Below are 21,602 nucleotides of genomic sequence, written 5' to 3' on the forward strand. Positions count from 1 at the left end.
TTGTGAGCTCAAGTCTGCTTTGCCAGATGCAAGGAAAAATATATAATGTGTAAGTGTCTGTGACCACATAAAATTCAAGGCAGTGGACAATCAGTCCCTACTGTGCTACATTTTGCTTGCTTGTTTACTGTGTAAAGTGTTGTTAGACTTGAATTTGAGGCCTGCCTGTCGGGCTTCTTCTTTTCTGAGGGCTAGTGGTGCTCTTCAACTGCAATAGAACTTGAACAATTAATTTTGAAATGTGCCAATGAGAACTGGTTGCATGGGTGAAAGGAAGTCACCTTGTTTTTGTTCATTTGGTCCCCCACCCTCCCATTTGTAGGCCTTAGACTGGATTCAGGAAACAGGAGAGTATTATCTTTCTACTCACAACTCTACGGGGGAATCAGCAGAAGAAACTCAGGAACTTCTGAAAGAATATGGAGAATTCAAAGTACCTGCCAAGGTAAACCCTTCTATTGATTTTATAATTTCATGAGCTTCCTTTGGAAGTTTCAGTTAAGGAAATGTAGTAAATGTATACAACTCACAGGATTTAGTCTCAGTTACACTATTACTTATCTACATGCATCATTTATTACTAAATAAATGTATAACATGATATATTTAATAGCTCTGAATGTTATAAATGCACCCCCCCATTCTGAACTCTATGGCTGAGATCCAAAAAAAATAAAACTTTCAAAAGATTGCTTCAGACCCAAACAATTCTGCAAAGTATTGCAACCTGTAACAACTAAGTTCCATTGAGTAGTAGTGAGTGGCAGTGGGAAATTCAGAACCATTTTAGATAATAAATGAAAAGATTGCACTCCACCTACACTATGTCTCCAAAGATCTCAGGAACATTTTGTGTTAGTGATGCTTGTGAAGAATATGAGGTCCATATGGTTATTATGTGAATGAAATTTGAACAAAATGTCCATGGAAGATATGATAACCAAGGAAAACTCTTTTGGGCAGCAAACCAAGGAGAAAGTGAAGCTTCTCATTCAGCTGGCTGATAGCTTTGTAGAGAAAGGGCATACTCATGCCACTGAAATTAGGAAATGGGTTACCACCGTCGACAAACGCTATCGGGACTTTTCACTGAGGATGGGGAAATACCGCTACTCTTTGGAAAAAGCTCTTGGAATCAATACAGAGGTACTGTAAGTCACATGTTTTGCTGACATACTTTAAACAAATGAAAAAACCTAAGAGGAATTAGAACTGTCTTATGTGAAAATGCTTTCATGCATTACATAGGCAGCCTTACCTTGCAGTGGCATAACACAGAGCACACTAGGAGTGGATTTTGTGACACAAATTTGTTCTTTTGTGACACAAAGGCTAGACAAGATGACAGGGGAATGATTGGTTGGGTGCCCAGGAAGTTGCTATAAGGAGTAATCAAGTAGACTTCCAGGTTTAAATTCATGTAGATGATGATCAGTCAACATAAGACAAAATTGTAATTCATTCAAAATAGGGCAAATCAATGATTAATCTGTAATTAATTCCTAGCTGGTGCTACTTGTGAAAAGCTGCAGACTTTACTGGGCTGCACATGGCCTGTTACATAGCTTTTCATGTTGATGGCACTAGCCTTGTGTATGTACATGTTTGACTTGAGTCCCACAGAGCTAAATGGATGGTATTCTGGGTAAATCTACTGTTTTGCCGCCCATTCTGTTACAGCCAGCAGGACATGTGAAGAGCGGATTTAGGTTACCATGTATAAGCCAGGGCAATGTTAACTTTTAATTATTGCCTCAAAAATTCACTTCAGAACCATTCAAGTGAGAAAGAGGGATTGGATCCTAATTTCCATATGTGAGTTCCTCTGACAGTCACTTTCTTGCTATGGCCATTTTGGCTCCTAAAAATCTGCTCCTGAAGATTGGGAGGCCTTCTGGAGTAGGATGGGATGCCATGAAGCTGACTGCAGCAGAAAGGGGGGATTGGCAAAATTGGGCACTTACCTAGTGCAAGCAAAAGTGTGCTTCTGCTCACACAGGGGTCAAAGCCAGTGTTTTTATTCAGATCTGGTTCATTTGAATGAATAATGCAATAAAGATGTGCCAAATAAATATCATTTATGAAATTTGAGCAAATGCTGTCATTTGGGGAAAGTAGAGTACAACCCTCAGAGGCAATATTGCAGAGCAGACAAAATGTGTCTGCTTGCTGCCACCACTGATGTGTCCCAGGATTCCCATGAGGAAAGCCATCCCCTTCCTGAAGTCAAATGAGAGGAAGGGTTACTGACGAAGCCTAGCAAATTGGTTGGGGAAAAGGACTGAAACCCTCCTACCACCTGCCAAATATGTGATGCATTTAGCCAGTCATTAGTAGATCTGTATGTGCAGCTGTTTGTTTTTTCTTTTTCCTTTTCCTTTTCCTTTTCCTTTTCCTTTTCCTTTTCCTTTTCCTTTTCCATTTCCATTTCCATTTCCATTTCCTTTTCCTTTTCCTTTTCCTTTTCCTTTTCCTTTTCCTTTTCCTTTTCCTTTTCCTTTTCCTTTTCCTTTTCCTTTTCCTTTTCTTTTTCTTTTTCTTTTTCTTTTCTTCCAGCCCTATAGCCTTTTCTTTCACTTTGTAGATATGATTACTTTTACAAAGTATAGAAATGTGTTTTAAATCCAAGACACTACTCTTTTTCAGGATAACAAGGACCTGGAATTAGACATCATTCCAGCAAGTCTGTCAGATCGCGAAGTGAAGCTGCGTGATGCTAATCACGAAGCTAATGAAGAAAAAAGGAAGTCAGCCAGAAAGAAAGAGTAAGTGGTGGGAAATGGGCACCTCACAAAACATAGCACATGAATGACAAACAGCAGCAGTTCCATGTGAACAATTCACCAAGCCCACCTATTTGTGAGGCAGGTGAGATATCCTTGCAGGAATGTTATGCAAACAAAAGACCAGAGTTTGGAGAGAAGTAAGATATGTGGGATAAGTCCATGCCTGATAAATTAAAAACGTAATTGTTTTTTCTCTCTATGTGTGTAACTAAATGCTAATTTATTCTTATTTATCAAGATAGAAACTCATATTTATATAACTGTCAGGGAACTGCCATCGGCTCAGGAGCAAGAGGGTAAAAGGCGGATGGATTACAGAGAGCCCCCCAAAGATTGTGGGAAGCAGCACTTCCTCAGCGGAGGAAGGCAGCCATGGCTCTAGTGGGGAGGAGCTTCAGGGCTCGGAGGAGGCGAGGCGGTGCCAGGACACCTTGCCTGGGCAAAGCGGGGAGAAGGGAGGTCCCCCATTACCCAAGCCTTCCTTGCGCAGTAAGCTTTCGTGCAGAGAGGGGAGGCACAGACTGGGGGTCAAGAATCTACTCTGCTGGAGAAGATTTAAGGACTGCGCACTCTCAGATTCTGCCAGTGAATGAGCAAGACATGGAAAAGAGGTGCTCTGCATTCTAAAGGTTTTTACCACCAATAAGAAAGCTTTAGAACAGACTATTGAGGCATATTGCTTGATTGCTCTCGAGCAACCAACCAATACCTCCAACAATAACCACAACAAGATTAACAACATTTATATTTGATTCTAGAAATTTATTGAATTATGCAAGTATTATGCAAATTACATAAAAATGCAGAGATGGCTACAATACATAAATCTTCAAACATGATATGATACATTCTAAATGTATTTCCATAATCAGGGAGAAAATACAAATATGCTAGAGACGAAGAACTAATGTAAACTGATGGGAAGGGAGAAATGGCTTGAGGAATTACATTTTATTTACTTATTAACACTTGCCGTACTTTTACGTGTATAAGACTGGTTTTTTTTACTTTAAAATAAGGTTAAAAATCTGGGGGCATCTTATACACAGATAGTGCATATGCCTATTTTCTAAATTTGGGGTCCCCAAAAGTAGGCGGCGTCTTAGACATAGGGATGTCTTATACAAGGAAACGTAAAGTATATCTCACTTTTCCTCCAAAGAGCTCAAGGCAGTATACACAATTTCCTTTCCCCAATTTTATCTCTGCAGCAATTCTGTGAGATAACTTAAACTGAGATAGTGTCTGGCGCAATCCAATGTCACCCAGTGTGCTTTGTGGCTTAGCGTGGATTTGACTGGATATCACCAGTCCCAGGCTGATTACTACATAGAGGAGATACTTAAGTTCTCTTTTCATACATTACAAAAAACTGGAGAAAGTAGAATAGTGTCCACACTTGCTTATTGCATGCATGAAGCATTCCCCACACTTCCAGTTTGTAATCCTTCCATCCCTTAACATGAATGCTTTTCTAATTTGGAAATGATAGAATTGTTAAGTTGGAAGGGACCACAAGGGTCATCTAGTCCAACCCCTTGCAATGCAGGAATCTTTTGTCCAATGTGGGGCTTGAACCCATGACCTTGAAATGTTATAATACATGATGAGATGGTCACATAAACAATATTTTATTCTTTCATTTACAATGTGTAATTTAGGCAGCCCAGAAAGATAACGACTACAATATTCTGTACACTTACTTTCAGCAAATATCCATAGCATTGGTCTACGTAACATTGAAAGTATTTTTCATTCTTTCTTACGAAGAATATAACAAAGAGAGAGTTTGTGTTTAATATACAGATTTACTCCCATGCATTTCTGCTCCTAGATTCATCATGGCTGAACTGCTTCAGACTGAGAAGGCCTATGTCAGGGATTTACATGAATGTTTAGAGGTATGTTTATAAAGATGCTGTACTGTTTCTGATGGCTGGTGGTCATAATAACTAGCACCATGATGTGGTGTTGTGGTCTTCAGTTACGGCAGGGTTTTCAAGGATTATAAACTTGCCTGGATGTAATAGTAGATGAGACCTGTGTGGAGGTTTGCTGTACTGTGCAGGCTGGTTCATGATGTTTGTGTTTCAACAATCTGAAAATGCAAAAGCCTTCGATATTTTCTACAGGTAGAATGGAAGGTGGGTGCAATGTATGTGTTCAAAACTGATATATTACTCTTGCTGTAGACATGCAACACCATAAGTAATAGACAGCTTTTAATGTTGTATTTTTAAATTGTTTGTGGTGAAGCGTGGGTAAGAAATGTAATTATTATTATTATTAATTCGTGTGTGAAGACAAAAAGCTAACGTTCAGTTTGGACCTCAAAAAAAGGTTTTGTATGCATAGCAAAAAAGAAAGAAAGAAAGAAAGAAAAGGTTATGGTAACTGAACCTTTGAACTAGCTGAAGGTGTGTCTGAACATCAAAGCATCTATCTTTAAATTTGTTGAGATATTTCTTATCACTTAAACATCCACATTAATTGTTTTGGTTTATTAGTCGTGTTGGTTTTTATTATTATCTTTTAGCTTAGAACTCCATGTTTTCTGAGATATTCTGTGCCTTTGGCAAGAAAACTAGAAGATCTTTTCTTTTGTTGTGCACTTCTTCTCTGTGTTTAAGAACTACTGTTGTTTTCTAGACCTATCTTTGGGAAATGACAAGTGGCGTAGAGGAGATACCCCCAGGGATTCTTAACAAAGAGCACATAATTTTTGGCAACATCCAGGAGATTTATGACTTTCATAATAAGTACGTATTCTTCAACACTTTGAGAAAGGTACCCTTTTGGAAGCTTACCCTATTTTGCAAAGCTAGGAACCAGCATTGAGGCCAAGTGTTCCTCTCCTCCGGCATCACACACTGGATCTGGTGGGTAGACCCTGGCTTATTATTTAACAGTAAGCTACAGTTCCCTGGTTCAGACATAACAAGAACAAGCCAGGATCTTCATGCTGAAACCAGTGTGCCCTGAGAGAGAGCAGAGGAGGGACACGGAGAGGAGTGCTCAGTCCCAATGCTCGTTCATAGCTTCATATATAATTGATTATGAAGTGTCAAACAATTTGCAGGAGTGGGCTAATGTGTGGCAAAAACAGGTGCTGAGCTATGGAGGAGGAAAATAACTGTGCTATAGATTTTAACATGAGAAATATTGGGCAGCCCTGGCCTACCTGCTTATGCAGACTGGAGACATGTTCTGTGCGATGACACTCCCCACTCATCGGCTCAGACCTACAATGTCTAGCATGGTTCCCCATGAGGATATTTCCAGTTGTGCCAAGCGTTTCTACACCAGAAATAAGACAGTTCAGGAATATCTAGTCCCAACTTTGAAACTCACGCTCTACATAATAAGGAAATTGGCATGGCAATTATGCTAAGTATTACAGCCAGGTATGTGTGGTCTGCTATGTGGATAAGGTAACCAACCATTCACCTACCATGAAATGTCACTAATTCTGTACAGACTAATTCTGTACTAAAAGAAGAGTTGCTACTGAATGTCTCATAAAGAAAAAATGACAGTGAATTTGAAAGGTCCTGCTCAGCTGAAACATCTATAGCAAGGATAGGGAACACATGAGTTGTTGGTCTCCACAACTTCCATCAGTCCCACCCAGAACACACAGTGGTCAGGGATTATGGGAACTGAATCAAGTTTGTAGGAATTTCAAGGGGAAGTGAAATAATTTCTTTAAGATTGAAATGTCAGAGGTTGAGGTTTGCACATCTGTAATCTACTGACAGATTTTACGCTCAGCAACATTTGAGATGAATTTGGAGGGTCCTTTTTTCTGTGAAATATATGAAAGCATTTTCCATCATCTAGCACCTGCTTCTACTAGGTGGTTGTGATGTTCCCCTGAGTCACTCAACCAAATAGCATTGGAGGGTGTACACTCTTTAATATCTTGTATCAGGTTGGTTGGGGTGCAGGTAGGGCAAGCATATTATAACCAGAGTCCTCTCTCTTACTTTTTCAGCATTTTTCTGAAAGAACTGGAAAAATATGAACAACTCCCTGAAGATGTGGGTCATTGCTTTGTCACCTGGGTAATGAGTCTTAACATAGCACCATTTATTAACGGATGTCTTCATCATTTGTAACAGGGACTGAGTAGCTTTAAGTAGGCCAAAGTAGTGGACTGTGCAGTTCTTCAGGCAGTACTTTGCTGAATGGTAATTGAACCTTTATAGCAAGTTTTCCTCAAACATTAATTTCAGCCATCTAATAAGTCCGCTATTTGCAAAAGGTTGCAAATCATCACAGGGCACCAGACTTCTGCCAATGGACAATCAGATCAATATAACACAAATGCAACTTAAAATTGTGAAATTCCAGGCTTCATCTGCTAATATAGATTTGTTTTGATCAAATAACTTCTATGTACTAAGTACAAGTTTAAGACAGATCCAGAATTTTTAAGGTGTATAGTACCATAGGTAACAGCAACATTTATATTTCAATTTTTAGAAAATCACACTTCCTAATTTAATTATTTCTAAGCACCTCATCTTATATATTGTGCAAGATATATTTCTGTGGCAAAAAAGGACTTTTAAATAGACACTGAGATATGTCAGTGGGCACTATAGCTAAAATTTTCAAAAGTACACACATTTAATTAATAGGAAAGGCAATCATGATTTTCTTGTAGATTTTTTTCTACTAGTCTAACATACTCTGTTATACTTTTTATTGTTCCTTTCATTTGCAGCACATTTCTAATTAGAGGGGACAGGCATAAAGTAATCATTTATTCTGTGGAAGTTGAATCGGAAATGGTGCAAGTACAACTCTTGATCATCTTGCCTTTCCCCCCTCTTGGTGTTTATTTTCACAGGCAGATAAATTTCAGATGTATGTTACCTACTGTAAAAACAAGCCTGACTCCAGCCAGCTAATCCTAGAACATGCAGGAACATTCTTCGATGTAAGTGTTTATTGTTTTTCTATGTCAGATTAGACAATAATCTGTGCTGCTCTTTTGCTGTTGCAATGGCCATCCAGTTTGGAGGCTTCTTGGTTATATGAGAGTTTTTTGCCTTGTGGTATTAGACACCATGCAGCAGAGACTTGATGGCTGCCTCGGTTTCCCTCTCATCTCATTTTCTCCTGGCTGCCACTGAGAAATTAGAACTGCACTGGCCCAGTTCACACACAGCAATAAGCCAAACCATGGCTAAATATGAACATGCAAGTATGTGCATACTTGTAGTAAACATTGTGACTGTTTAGCGCCTTCCCCATTCCTACTGCTGCACTACCTGGAGCTGTGCCATGGGTTGCTTAGCATTACTGTATGTCTGACCCTGGGCTTGTGGTTTATCTATCTCAGTGGACCCAATCCAGACCTCTTTGGTGTTTCAGCCTGAGAGCTGCAGCAGCAAAACCTTCTGTCCTGGCCAGTTTGTGTGGAAGGACTGTGCAAGTGGTGGTGGTTATGCCACTTCATCAAACCCATTGCTATTGGCCAGGAGTTTAGATTAAATCTGCTCTCCTGAAGTCTCCGAAGCCCTGATGCACTAGTGGTACATTTTAATTTTCCCATATAGCTCTTTGTATCCTGGTCTGATTCCATTAATAGAAGTGTAAATTCAATGGACAACTCAAATTTGAGTGAAAATTTTCAAATTCTAATAGCAGTGATTTGGGGCTTTTTGCTAAAATTTGGATTGTGCTACCTACATTTTACTAATAGGATTCAAAATTGCCCCTAATATTTGAGACTGTGTGTATTAAAAATACATATAAATTTAAAAGTCTGGGGGGAGAAATGAATATTGTTTAATTTTAAATAATTTTTAGGGCCAACTAGGTGAAACATTAGAGATCTGTGACTGGTTCTGCCTTCTTTTCAGCAGATAACAGCCACAAGGAACCCATTCCAGATTAGGACAGCAGCACTGTGGGATGAAGGTTAACTCTTTTTCCAAATGCTGTTTACCCAATGAAAATCCCCTGTCAACCACTGCTTTCTTTGCTCTGAGCCAAGGCAGTTTTTCAGGAACCAAAAACTAAGAGTGGATAGCCTTTTTTACTGCACAGAACCACTCTCAGCTTGCGCTATAGGTAGGACTCCAGTTTGGCTGGGTCCCTGCTCTACTTAGCATAATGGTTAATCTAGTCCTAAATTGAACATCTCAAATTACAAATATCATTCCTTGGCAGTCTTTCCACCTAGATGCAGCTGTTAAAGTCTTATATGACTCGCCTCATTACACGCCCTTGATTACATTTTCTCTTTTTAGCTCATTGTTTAGAACATTTTCAAGTGAGTTAAGGAAAAAGAAAGGTGGAGAGAGTATTATTCTTTTTAATTGGGCAGCGTCCCATAGGAGTCTCTTTTAGAATTATCCCTGTCCCTTTGATGAAAATATGTGTGATAGTTAACTATATGAACCAGCAGGTGGCATTCTTGCCTACTCAAAGGTTTCTGGAAGGGATGTAACATTTCAGCGGATTTACATGTTTAACAGGGTATTGACACAGATTAGAATGCATTTGCCTGGCTAAGCTTTTCTAGCCCAGCTGCGCTATGCTGGTTGGAAATATTCTGATAATGCTTAATACCAAAAAAGGTTGATGTTTCATCCCATTTATGTTTTGCAAATGAGTGGTAGATTTTTCCTTTCTCTTTTTCAGTTTCTAGGCTAGAAAATCCCTTTTCCTGAAAAGCAACAGGAAGAAAAAGAAGCTGACTTTTTGTGCATTTTGGAGAGTTAGCCTGACTGTACTTTGTCATAGCTGCTCACATAGTCATCCAATCATGCAAAAAGATTGCAAAATGTTCCTTGCTTGATTTGGCACCTCTTCAGGTGTCATTTTCAGAAGGAGGGCAGCAGAAAATCAGAGATGGGGAACATTATGGTGGAAATTAGGTCCTCTGGGAACATTTTCAGATATCTTCTTGTCTAATTCTGGCCTTATACTTAGAACTGATTTATTTTTTTTTAGTGTGAGCTGACAGCAGTCTAAACTAACATTGAAAATCTGGCACAAGATAGATTAAAAGCCAACAATACTGGGCATAACCCAGGCAAAGTGCACAAAGAGTGTGTTGTGGAGGCCTCCTTCCACTAAAATTATCTGAATCCAGCCTGCAGGGCATTGTGGCTTCTCCTGCTTTAACATGGCTGAACCAGAAGACAGCTTACCTGTGACTTATTTATTTAGTAAATTTATGTACCATTCCTCATATAAAGATCACATATACTGTGTGCCTCCACACAGCATCCAATGGCCAGGTAGGGACCATATCAAGGATGCAGGTTAATCCTGATCAGGATGCAGTTGAGGAGACTGGGCCATGATGAGAGTGTGTATTTCACAGCAAGGTGGGGGATACAGTTTGGGGCGGCATTGGGTAGGACAACAGTGTGTTTGGGAACCATGTCTGTGTGTCCTGGGATCACTGTCAGTGTACTGCTGCTCTCTGTGAGGCCTGATGCCCAGGCCTGATGCGAGTGGTCAGACAGACTGGGCACTGGTCAGGAAGCCAAGGGGCTCAGCAGGATCCCTCTTCAACCCAGCCCACCTGTGCCTACAGGGCACCTGGATGCTCATTTTAGCAGGTGGTGGTACCATATTATTATTATTATTATTATTATTATTATTATTATTTGAATTTGAATTTGAATTTGTATACCACCCTTCATTGGAACATCACAGGACAGTTCACAACACAAAAATACAAAATGAGAATACATAATACATAATAAAACAAAAACAAACCAGTGATAAGGACTGCATTCATCTGCTGTGTTCCCAATGAGCCAAAATTCATTCAGGGATTGAATGTGGCTTCACATGCATGTTTCCTTGCCCATCCATGTGAGAGCTGCACTCCCTACACAGGTATAAGGAATAGTGCCATCTCATTCTGTGCAACTAGATTCAAAAGCATAAGGGAAACTGGACTAATTAGGGCCCCTTCACTTGTTGCACACAGTTTCTGTATGGAAGGTACTTACAGTTTGTGTAACGAAACAGGGAAGCGCTCAGTGGGTGGCCTATGAGAAAACATGATCTCTCAGAGAATGATAACTTGGGTCTACTTTGCACAGTTGAAAGGATTATTGAACTAAACAAAAGAAGCACTATATTAAGGATGGAGAACCAGGGGCCACATCCAGCACTCACAGCCTTTCTATTAATCCTAGCACCCTCTCCTTCAAGCCCTATTCCCTCATCAGCATAGGCCCAAACCCTCATACCAATGCCTGCCAAAGTAAGTCAACAGCCTCCATGCTTGGAAGCACTTGTATATTCAAAGAAGTGTCTGTGCCTTTCCATTCTTCCTCTGGCATTCTTGCCTGCACTCAGAAGTGCTTGGATGCTCCAGGGAGTTTTCTGCAGCTCTCGACTTCTTCCAAAAGCACTTGGGTATGTTCAGAGGCACTTGACAATTATTGCTGCCTCCCACTTATCCCAAAGCAATAATTATCCCAATCAGAGTTGTTTCATGTCCCTCAGTCACAACCAACATAAGCAAAATCAGACTTCAGATTTCTCTCTCACACACCGCCCTGTTGTTGTTAGATTGATTGAAAGAAAGCTTTCTGTTGTCATTGTCCCACTGGGGACAGAGAGCCCAGCTTGATATAAAAGACAAATAGCATAGGGCTACTTGAACAAGCGAGAGATAATACACAGAGATGGGGGGGGGGGCAGAGAGACACAGAGACTGAGATGAAGAGGGTGGAAGGGAAGCAGAGCAAAACTCCTGTCGCCCTGAACTGTAGGAAGGAGTAGCCTGATAAGATGAATCTGGAGAATCTGGAACAGGGAAAGCTGAATGTTATACAAAAGCATGCACCCAAATGTGTATTTGTGTGGAAGGATGGGTGTGAAAGGGATGTGAATAGGGTGTGTATATGGTTCCACCCCCACCTACTTTTGCTTTATTCCCTCCTGCTGGCATGTGGCCTCCAGATGTTTACCCATGGGGAATGTGGCCCTTGAGCTGAAAGCTTTCTCCTGCACATGCACTGTATGCTATATGTAACTCTATATGCAATTGAAATTAATAAGAAACCCATGTATAGATTGTAACTTGTGACTACATGCAAGTCTTTCATTATCCATGCCACATGCTCTGAGAAGCCATGGCCAACTAAGTTTTCTCTTCTTTTTTAAAAAAATAATTTTTATTAACAGGTCAATCACATCACATTATTCAAATCACATTAGTTCCAAATTATACAGCCAAATTTTAAATTTTGTTGAGGGTACCCATACATCAAACTCCACACGAGTCCAAAATTCTGGATAATTCCAGGCATCACTTATTTTACTGCTTTAATTAGACAGTTCTATCCAGTTCGATCCGGATAGTCCTTTATTACTTTCTCATCTCGTTGTTATCATATATTCCTTTCTTTGCGATCTCTGATGATTCTCACAAGCAGATTGAAAACTGGCGTCTCTGTGTGGGTTTTGTACTCTTCAAAGACCATATCGCTCAGGGACAGCCTCTGTTCAACGCTTCCATAAACAAAGTTAATCTTCGGTCTGTCCTTTATTTTTTCTCAGGCTAGCCAAATAAATCAAATAAATCAGGGGGCTCTGTCAGGTCAAACTTGCATTCCACACTCCTCTTTCGAACGATCCTGATTCTCCTCCCCCTGTCCTTCTTTCTCCGGCAAGCCTGTCTTGGCGAGACGCCATTTTTTAACTGCGTCATAAAAAATTTCCTCTTTCTCACCGTTCACCAGTCTTCTCTCCTGTTGTAATCCATCCCACACAGTTCTTAAAATCCTGCTTATGATTAGTAAAAACGCGACGATCTTATTTCTTTCTGGGGTGAAGGGTTATTAATATCACATCGTGCAAAGAAAAAAAGAGGTTTTTTTCCTCCACTCCCCCTTCGTTCCAAACATACAGTCTCCTAGTGGTGATTCATCAGAAGATTTACTTATCCACCCGTCACTCCCGGTCACAGAGATCCATTAATCAGCAGTCTTATCTGTTGAGCTTTACTTGATGTATGTGCTTCAGCTTCATTTCCAATTGTATGTTTCCAATTATAATTCCGAGCTGAAGCAACCAGCACGCGCTAATTGGAATCGGCGTCAGGAAGATCTGACTTCACCGAGGGCTCGTGCCAAGTGTTCGGCACCCCCATCTCTCGGATCAGGGGGTGCATTGTGAACACCGCTGGCAAGACAGGGCCCCTCACCTCCTGGGGGGGGTAGGAAGGCTGCATACTTCCCATAGCAGCCCCTTAATTACCTCGTATGGGTCAGAGAGATGTTATTATCGGCCATCTTCCAACGTGTCACCTGGTGGCACGGCCAACTAAGTTTTCTCAGTGTGAGGAGAAACTTTTTATCAGAAGTTACGATCGACACACTAGTTTTTGTACATATCCTTATAGTAATTCTTACAGTAATTGACTGTTGAAATGGGAATCAGTCATGGGGCAAAACAGAGCATCATTTACTAAAGCGTTACGTTGTGCCTTGGAAATGAATCAGAGCTGACTGTCTTTACTCAGCAACTCTCTTAACACATAGGTGGATTCTTGCTGCTTCCTGATTTCTCCAGATTGGAACTATACAATATCAAAGTTGCACCTTCCTCTGAGAACAGCTGCTGCTTGTTCTTGCTACATGCACTGCAGTAGCTCAAATTGTAGGGGTCCAGAGTGGGCCTGGCCTTGTTACCTTTTGTAATCACCCCTTAAGAACATGGTTTTGCTAAAATAGGAGAGGGGGAGTCAGGAGTTAGGCCTTATTGATTTCATAACAAACTCCCTTGTCCTGCTCTGTCATAACTTGAGCAGTGCCAAACACTTCTGTTTTGGGAAATTTTAAATTGTGTCACTGCACATCTTTGTTTAGATATACTACATAGAAACAAAGCACTTCAGTTTAGGAGCAATTTGAAGAAGACAGGGAGAACTCTCCTATGTCTACGGATTGTGATGAGAATCAGGAAGACTTAACTGGCTTTCTCTTGTTTGCTGAACAGAAAAGGAACAATACATATTATGCCCCATTAATTTTGTTGGAGCTGTATTTCACTCAGATTTAGTAAACCATTCTCAAAGGGTTCCTGCAAGTTAAAAAGCAATCGAAATTTCCATATGTAGAAGGGGTTTAGTGATTCCCCCACCATCTCTGCCAAAATATTAAAATTAATCTAGGCTTTAATGTTAATTATCAAGAAAAAGTCGCCTTTTTATGGGAGTAAAGATCTGTTTAAAACAAACCATTTATTATTTTATTGGGAAAGCCTTAACTGACATATTTGTATTGAAAGGTCTCCCTCAATGACCATTATAAAATTTCTCTGTGGATATACTGTTATCCATCAGGTAACCACATAATAATTATCTATTAAAAAAAAACGGGTCAGCCCAGGTATTGTGCAGCTAAAATTGATTATGTGTGGCTGCTTTTCAAACTGACTAAGTCTAGGAACTTTTTCATCGTGTTCTATTTATATGTTTAACTTAACTGTGGTTTTGTTTTGACTTTTTTAAAGGAAATTCAGCAGAGGCATGGGCTGGCCAACTCCATTTCCTCATACTTAATCAAACCTGTCCAGAGGATTACCAAATACCAGCTTTTATTGAAGGTACATCAGTGATTTGTTTCTACTCTTATGATACTTATTTGCATATGCCTTTATTTAACTGATGTTACACTAACTGAGAGGTTAGTGTAGGTTGCGCTGTGGGTTAAACCACAGAGCCTAGGACTTGCTGATCAGAAGGTCGGCAGTTTGAATCCCTGCAACGGGGTGAGCTCCCGTTGTTCGGTCCCAGCTCCTGCCCACCTAGCAGTTCGAAAGCACGTCAAAGTGCAAGTAGATAAATAGGTACCGCTCCGGCGGGAAGGTAAATGGCATTTCCGTGTGCTGCTCTGGTTCGCCAGAAGCGGCTTAGTCATGCTGGCCACATGACCCGGAGGCTGTACGCCGGCTCCCTCGGCCAATAAAGCGAGATGAGCGCCGCAACCTCAGAGTCGGTCATGACTGGACCTAATGGTCAGGGGTACCTTTACCTTTACCTTTACACTAACTGAGAGGAATGTGAATCCCACACCAGCTCAGATTGAGTAATCTAACTTAGATTTCACTTACAAGGTACATTGTGATACTAGATAGCAGACTTGGAGAATCATTAAATTTTTCATTGTTATAATAATATATGTTGCATTTCTTCCTTGTCCTCTCCTGGTCCTGCTTCTGTTGTGCTACCCAGGGCTAAGCCACGGTTTGGCTTAGCATCACATCTGAACCTGAGCATGTGGTTTGTTTCCTCTAAACAAAGCATGAGTTGTAAACCAAGAGCAAACCATAGTTGTGGCTCATGGTTTGTCTGTAGTAAGACAAACCACAAGCCTGGGTTTGGATATACTGCTAAGCCAAACCATAGCTTTACCCCAGGTAATGTGGCAGCAGCAGAACTGGAGGAGGAGCATAGCAGTCACTATAATCTCTCCAGGAACCCACATGTTTGCTTGTCTGCAAGTCACTATCAAAATGGCATGGGTCACATGCAAAGTCACTGGGTGGAGCTCAGAGATGGTTGGGTCACAAAGGAGAAAACGAGCTGAAGCAATATTGTGATAATAATACCCAGTACTGAACTTAACTTTAATATTCAGTAAAGTGGAGAATGAGTGTTTGTTATTGATATTATATCAACATTATCTACATCTGACAAGATACACACTCATCCAGGTGCCAAATACCTTGATTTGAATGTTCTTACTGACTGCAAATTAAGGAAGCAGCAATCTTTTATGGGGTTTTGTTTTGTTTACTGTTTCTCTTCAGGAGCTTCTAACATGCTGTGAAGAAGGGAAGGGAGAACTCAAGGATGGTTTGGAAGTGATGCTCAGTGTTCCCAAGAAAGCCAATGATGCCATGCATGTTAGCATGTTGGAAGGTAAGCAGATTTTGACAGTAGGGAGAGGAATGTTACCACATACATACATACATACATGAATATGCTGGTAAGTGCAGAAGTGAGTGTTCTTTTGGATGGATAAATAGATAACAGCATTTACAGATACTTGGCTTTACTAAGTAACTTTGCAGATTCCTGCTCCCAAAGAAAGAATGAAAGAAAGAACTTGAGACTGTCTATAACTTGTGCCACACATTCTTAAAAGTTTTTGTTTTCAACACACAGCATATCTCCTTGAAGTTGCCACATTTTGTCCAAGTTTAACTAGTACCCCATTCCTTTCTCGGCACATCTTCACCAATCCCTTTCCCTCTTGTTGCATAATCGATTTTTTGTTCTGTACAGTAGTTTTGTACAACTTTAGCAAGTGTGTATTTGCATCAGAGTTTCAAAGGGTCATTGCTTCCTCACCCCATTTATGGAATCCCTCTTTTGGAAAGGAAAAGGGGGTCTCGGTGGTGGAACACAAGACTGATATGGCAAGGAGGTCAGACACAATCTCGGACTTGCACAGAATTTCATGGCATTTATAGATATGGCACATATGTCCTCTTCCCTTATTTTTGGTAATTCTTTAGAGAACAAGTTTCATTTCTCAGTCTCTGTCTTATCAGTTTGTCTAAAACCAACTTCATTTCATGATCTTTATGTTTTTCATTTGATCTGATTTTTTTTATATGTAGGATTTGATGAAAATCTGGATGTTCAGGGAGAACTGATCCTTCAAGATTCCTTTCAAGTGTGGGACCCCAAATCTCTCATCCGGAAGGGTCGTGAGAGACATTTGTTTCTCTTTGAAATTTCTCTTGTTTTCAGCAAAGAGATCAAAGATTCTGCAGGGCACACTAAATATGTTTACAAGAACAAATTACTGGTATGTTTGCTGAGACTAGGATGAATGTTTGTATGGGCTTATTTTTTAAGTATGAAGGGCGCGGAAATAAGGTGTGCATGCCTTTGTACCAAATTTGGAAGATGCTAGCAGTTTGGTGCCACATCCCATGAGGATTAGCTTTATTCTACTTTACTTGAGAAGCAATGTGCTGAGGATACTCGAAAAGGCTTAACACTATTCAATAAAGTTACATCCATTGCAGTATGATACTAGATGTGAGTTTCTTCCTAGCCTCAGTTCTAAATCTGTAGAAAATGTGTTTCCCAACCATCTCTCTTTCCTAACAGACCTCAGAGCTGGGAGTGACAGAGCATGTGGAAGGAGATCCCTGCAAATTTGCCTTGTGGTCTGGACGGACTCCCTCCTCAGATAACAAAACAGTGCTGAAAGTGAGTCTCCAAGTTTATTTTCTGTGTCTTCATCTCATTGTTCTACCTCAGCAGCCATATGTTGTTAGATAAACCTAGCTCTGTGGTACAGCTGGCAGTTTGATATTGAGTTTGGTGTAGAATAGAGTCCAGTTCTTCAGACTGTAGTTCCTTAGCAGTTCTCTACTTCCACAGCTGGGAGTCTGCATACCTATACAGTCCACCTGATGATGTTGCATTCATAATGATGTAGCAGCTGAACTGGCCTTGAGGTAGGAGTTAGGATGCTATGCCCATATGATTTAGCCACCTTGGGTCCCGTGCTGTGATGGGGATGCAGATCCTGCCAAACACAATGGCTCCTGTTCACCCACTCTCCCCATTTCAGGGCTTTCTACCAGCAAGTGATTGGGTTACCCCCCGCCCCCCGCCAAGCTACTTATCACCAATTGGCCTAAAAGTTTCCCTCATGTCTCCCCAAGAACAACTTAAAGTAGCATAAAGTTAAAGGACCCCTGACCGTTAGGTCCAGTCATGGGTGACTCTGGGGTTGCGGCGTTCATCTCACTTTATTGGCCAAGGGAGCCAGCGTACAACTTCCGGGTCATGTGGTCAGCATGACTAAGCTGCTTCTGGAGAACCAGAGCAGCGCATGGAAATGCCATTTACCTTCCCGCCAGAGCGGTACCTATTTATCTACTTGCACTTCGTGCTTTCGAACTGCTAGGTTGGCAAGAGCTGGGACAGAGCAACGAGCGCTCACCCCGTTGCAGGGATTCGAACTGCCGACCTTCTGATCGGCAAGCCCTAGGCTCTGTGGTTTAACCCACAGCGCCACCTGCATAGAACTTGGCTTAAGACATGCATGGTGAATAATCAGAGATAACAAGGTTTTAATGAAGCATAGATAAAAGTGTACTAAAGTGATACAATAATTTCTTAAGAAAAGAGTTTTACGTGGAAAGGTTATAGAAAAACAAACTCAACCCACAAATGGAGCAAAAAACAACAACAAATTAATCATGAAGGCTTACACACAAATTCCACACACTCTCTAGTCACATTCCTTAAGGCTACAGACTTAGGACCATCTTGCAATAGTGATCTGCCTCTCTAAGGATTTCCTGGGTACTTGTAACCTGAAAGTTCATTTGATTTACAAATCAAACAACACACCTTTCAAAGGCTTGAAAGAGAATGATGGCCCTTGTCCTTGATAGACAACATACTTTCCTAACTAAAACAAGGCACCAAGCAAGTTAATTTTTTTTAAAAAAAAGTAAGGTCTAGAAGGTTGATAGGAAATTAAATCATGCCCAGGCATTGCTAGGAAAAGTCCATGTGGTCCAATTGAATGCAGATCAGGTACAAATTATCAGATTCATGAGACTGAAGTAGGTCTGCAGGGGGGTTTTTAAAATTGGTTTTTATTAAAGATTTTCTTATGTTAAAAAACAAACACATAAGGAAGAGGACACATAGCGTCTCCATTTTCAATTCATAGAGTCTTTTTCATAGTTGGTTTATGTTCGGTATGAGACACTATTGTTATAGACATGCAGTTGTGGGGGGAGAGAGGGGGAAGGGGGAAATGGTCTGCGGTGTTGACGTGGTGTGACGTAAGGAATGTATTTGCTATTCATTGCTTATAACAGAAGAGAATCAAGTTCACTGAAATTCCTTTATAGTATTCCCCCCCCCCCGCCCCTTAACTACTGCCCAGTCTCTCTGGATTGTTTTGACTCTAATGATTTTTTCACCACCTGAACAAGCTGGTCATTTTTGCTGATTGATTTTGTTTTAACAAGGACCTTGTAGCATACAGAAATCCTAGTGATGGAACAACATCCTATTTCCCCCTCTGTCAGGCGTATTGTATTTCATGTACTACACACATTTATCTGGTTTTTGCTAAAGCAGCTGGTCAGGTGCTTTTGACACTTGAACTACTTATGATTTACCCAGGCAGATTGTTCTCTAATGAAGAACAAAGGAATGGAAGAAACTGAAACAAAGCACTAGAACATGAAGCCATACTTCTGCTTTCTCTGTTGAATTCTTTAGGCATCCAATATTGAAACAAAACAAGACTGGATAAAAAATATTCGGGAAGTGATTCAGGAAAGGATGATACACTTGAAGGGAGCCTTGAAAGAGCCAATACAGCTCCCCAAAACCCCAGCAAAGCAAAGAAACAACAGTAAGAGGTAATCTTAGTAATTCCTTGGAATAGCTATGATTTTTAATCACTTGATGCTCTGCTTAAGGTAATTAGTTTGCTATGCAAAGGCTTTGTGAAGATTTGTCAATGTGAGAGTAATTGTATAAATAGTTATTTCAGTGAATATCAGCAGCACAATAAACTTTGTCTACAGGGATCAGTTTCTCCCATAGCCATAGCCTTGGATCCAGCAGAAATCAGGCATGGCTCTGTCTCTCAGCTGCCCAGCTGGTTCCTTGCTTCTAGTTCACACTCCTCAACTCTGGCCTTTGTCTTTATAACTAACAATTATATGTGGGAGCCCCCCCCCCGACCCATTTTACCTCTAGCTTGGAGCCACTTTCTTTGTTACCTTAGCAACCCATACTTAGCCGGCCATTACCAAAAAACTTGCCTGGCTATTCCAGCAATTGAATCCTTGTTGGATCCAGGAATTAGAAGGGACTCAGGCATACAACCTGCCGCCTGCTACATACAAAGAAACCCCACAATAGTAAGACTTACAGAGAGAACATTTGAATGGAAAGGTATGAAATACTCCAAACTCTTGTAAAATGTGGAAAATATATAAAATGGAGGGGAAGGGTATCAGTACATTAATGTTTTGTACGTTTTTCCTTAAAGATTGTTATGATTTCTTAATTCAAACTACTAACAATGCAAAGACTGAGAAATGACCCTTGGCAATTGGCGTCCGTTTTCCAAAACAGCAAAGCTATAATCTAGATAGCTTGGTTTGGTTATGTGAGAAATCCAAGCAGAATGGGCTATGGGCAGGCCACCCTCATTACAGAGCTATTTTAAGAAACATTGCTGTCACCATATAAGCCCAGGATAGTCAATTTCCAAGAGCAAACATGGTTATTATGTGCTAGCTTCATGGTAGAGGTGACATCATTCTAAATTACAGATTGAGTTGTAACACAAATGTGATCGGCTGAGCAACTGACTTTTCACACACTAGCAGAGCAGTTTTCAAATCCATTGATGAAATTTTCTGGTTCTTTCCCTGCAGAGAGGGAGGAGAAGATGCCGACAGCCAAGGAGATGGGAGCAGTCAGCCAGACACAATTTCAATTGCATCCAGAACTTCTCAAAATACAGTGGACAGTGACAAGGTAGGATTTGTTCTTGAAAATATAGCACTGCTGATTCTAGGTAGAAGAATCTGAAGTATTAAACTGTTGTCAGAGATAAAAATTAAGTGTTCTGTCTTTTTGGAACTGCTTCAACTGTCCGTTTACGTTCCATGGCTGCATAGAGTTCATATCAGGTCATGTCCAACTTTGTCCCTCAGCTGACAGAAGTCTCTTTGATCCTGTGGAGGTTTCCATGAGTGGAAAGGGACAGGAGATGATTTTTGCAAATTTCCCTTGTGCCGCTTTCCATTCTATTCAAAAACATCCTCTGGAGCAGATTTGAGGGGCACAGAAAATATTACCTCCTCCCTCAGGAGGTTGTACAGTCTCCCTTAGGAGGTCGTGTATTCTCCTTCCTTGGAGGTTTTTAAGCAGAGGTTGGATGGCCATCTGTCATGGATGCTTTAGCTGAGATTCCTGCATTGCAGATGGTTGGAATAGATGACCTTTGGGATTCAATGTTTCTGCCTTTCTACTCATAGAAGCTTCAATTGGATCAAATTGCCCTTCTCTCATTGAAGAGACACAATTGAATACAACTCATTCTTTGTGAGTGTGAGCATCCTGGAAAAGTAAAGCAGCCAGGCTGGATCCAGGGTTATTTTTTCTTTCTTTCTTGGCACATTAGCATTGTGAATTGCACATCATCCTTAAGTAGTTATCACCAAGAATTTATGTGATGCAAATGTAAAAGAGCTGAGTTGCACTCAAGTCTGTGGCACCATAACATGGAAAAGACTTTCCTTTCCAAGTAATGTCCATGTGTTACTCCTGCTCTGTAATAGCAGGTGGAGGAGGAAGGATGGGCAAGGAGGCAAGGGCTGATTAGCAGGGCCAGCCTGATAGCATAAGCAACCTAAGTAGTCACTTGGGGAAGGAATGTTTTTAAGGTTGTAAGTAGATTAGTGTGTGATTTGTGATTTGTAGCCCAGAAACACTTTCAATATTCTGGTGGCCATCAGGGTACTACTTCTGGATTGAGGGAGGCTCTGCTTGCTTCCTCGAAATTTTAAGGCACACATTTCAGATTGTACAGCACAGTTGGTTGGAGGCATAGACAGATGGGGAATGTGAGCTTGTTGGACCCTGGAAATTGGTGGTGTTAGAAGAGGCCCTGTCAGGAATTGATAAACCACATATGAAGAGGGCTGCCAGGTCCAGGAACTCAAACGCACTTCAGCAAGAACAGCACAAGACTTTAGTGTGGTGTCCAAGGTGCAAAACCTGGTAAGGAGTCATTTTGTGGGGTTGAATAGTCT

At 40.8% G+C, this 21,602-nt stretch overlaps 1 protein-coding gene across 16 annotated transcripts in view; it reads left to right on the forward strand.

Annotated features, from left to right (window-relative positions):
- Positions 1 to 21,602, forward strand: part of KALRN (kalirin RhoGEF kinase) — a 510,268-nt gene that overhangs the window by 368,813 nt on the left and 119,853 nt on the right. For all 16 annotated transcript variants that reach the window (XR_014158556.1, XR_014158557.1, XM_081869922.1 and 13 more), the window contains 13 exons: positions 323 to 445; positions 964 to 1,146; positions 2,647 to 2,765; positions 4,621 to 4,687; positions 5,436 to 5,545; positions 6,781 to 6,850; positions 7,642 to 7,731; positions 14,289 to 14,381; positions 15,588 to 15,699; positions 16,404 to 16,594; positions 16,903 to 17,004; positions 19,048 to 19,190; positions 20,220 to 20,322. Coding sequence is in view for 14 of the 16 variants with exons in the window: in XM_081869922.1 (XP_081726048.1) it covers positions 323 to 445; positions 964 to 1,146; positions 2,647 to 2,765; positions 4,621 to 4,687; positions 5,436 to 5,545; positions 6,781 to 6,850; positions 7,642 to 7,731; positions 14,289 to 14,381; positions 15,588 to 15,699; positions 16,404 to 16,594; positions 16,903 to 17,004; positions 19,048 to 19,190; positions 20,220 to 20,322 (1,506 nt within the window). In the remaining 2 variants the exon portion in view is untranslated. The remainder of the gene's footprint in view (positions 1 to 322; positions 446 to 963; positions 1,147 to 2,646; positions 2,766 to 4,620; positions 4,688 to 5,435; positions 5,546 to 6,780; positions 6,851 to 7,641; positions 7,732 to 14,288; positions 14,382 to 15,587; positions 15,700 to 16,403; positions 16,595 to 16,902; positions 17,005 to 19,047; positions 19,191 to 20,219; positions 20,323 to 21,602) is intronic.

The sequence above is a fragment of the Podarcis erhardii genome (genome assembly GCF_964252035.2).
Source record: "Podarcis erhardii genome assembly, chromosome: 1".
In the NCBI taxonomy this organism is placed as follows: domain Eukaryota; kingdom Metazoa; phylum Chordata; class Lepidosauria; order Squamata; family Lacertidae; genus Podarcis; species Podarcis erhardii.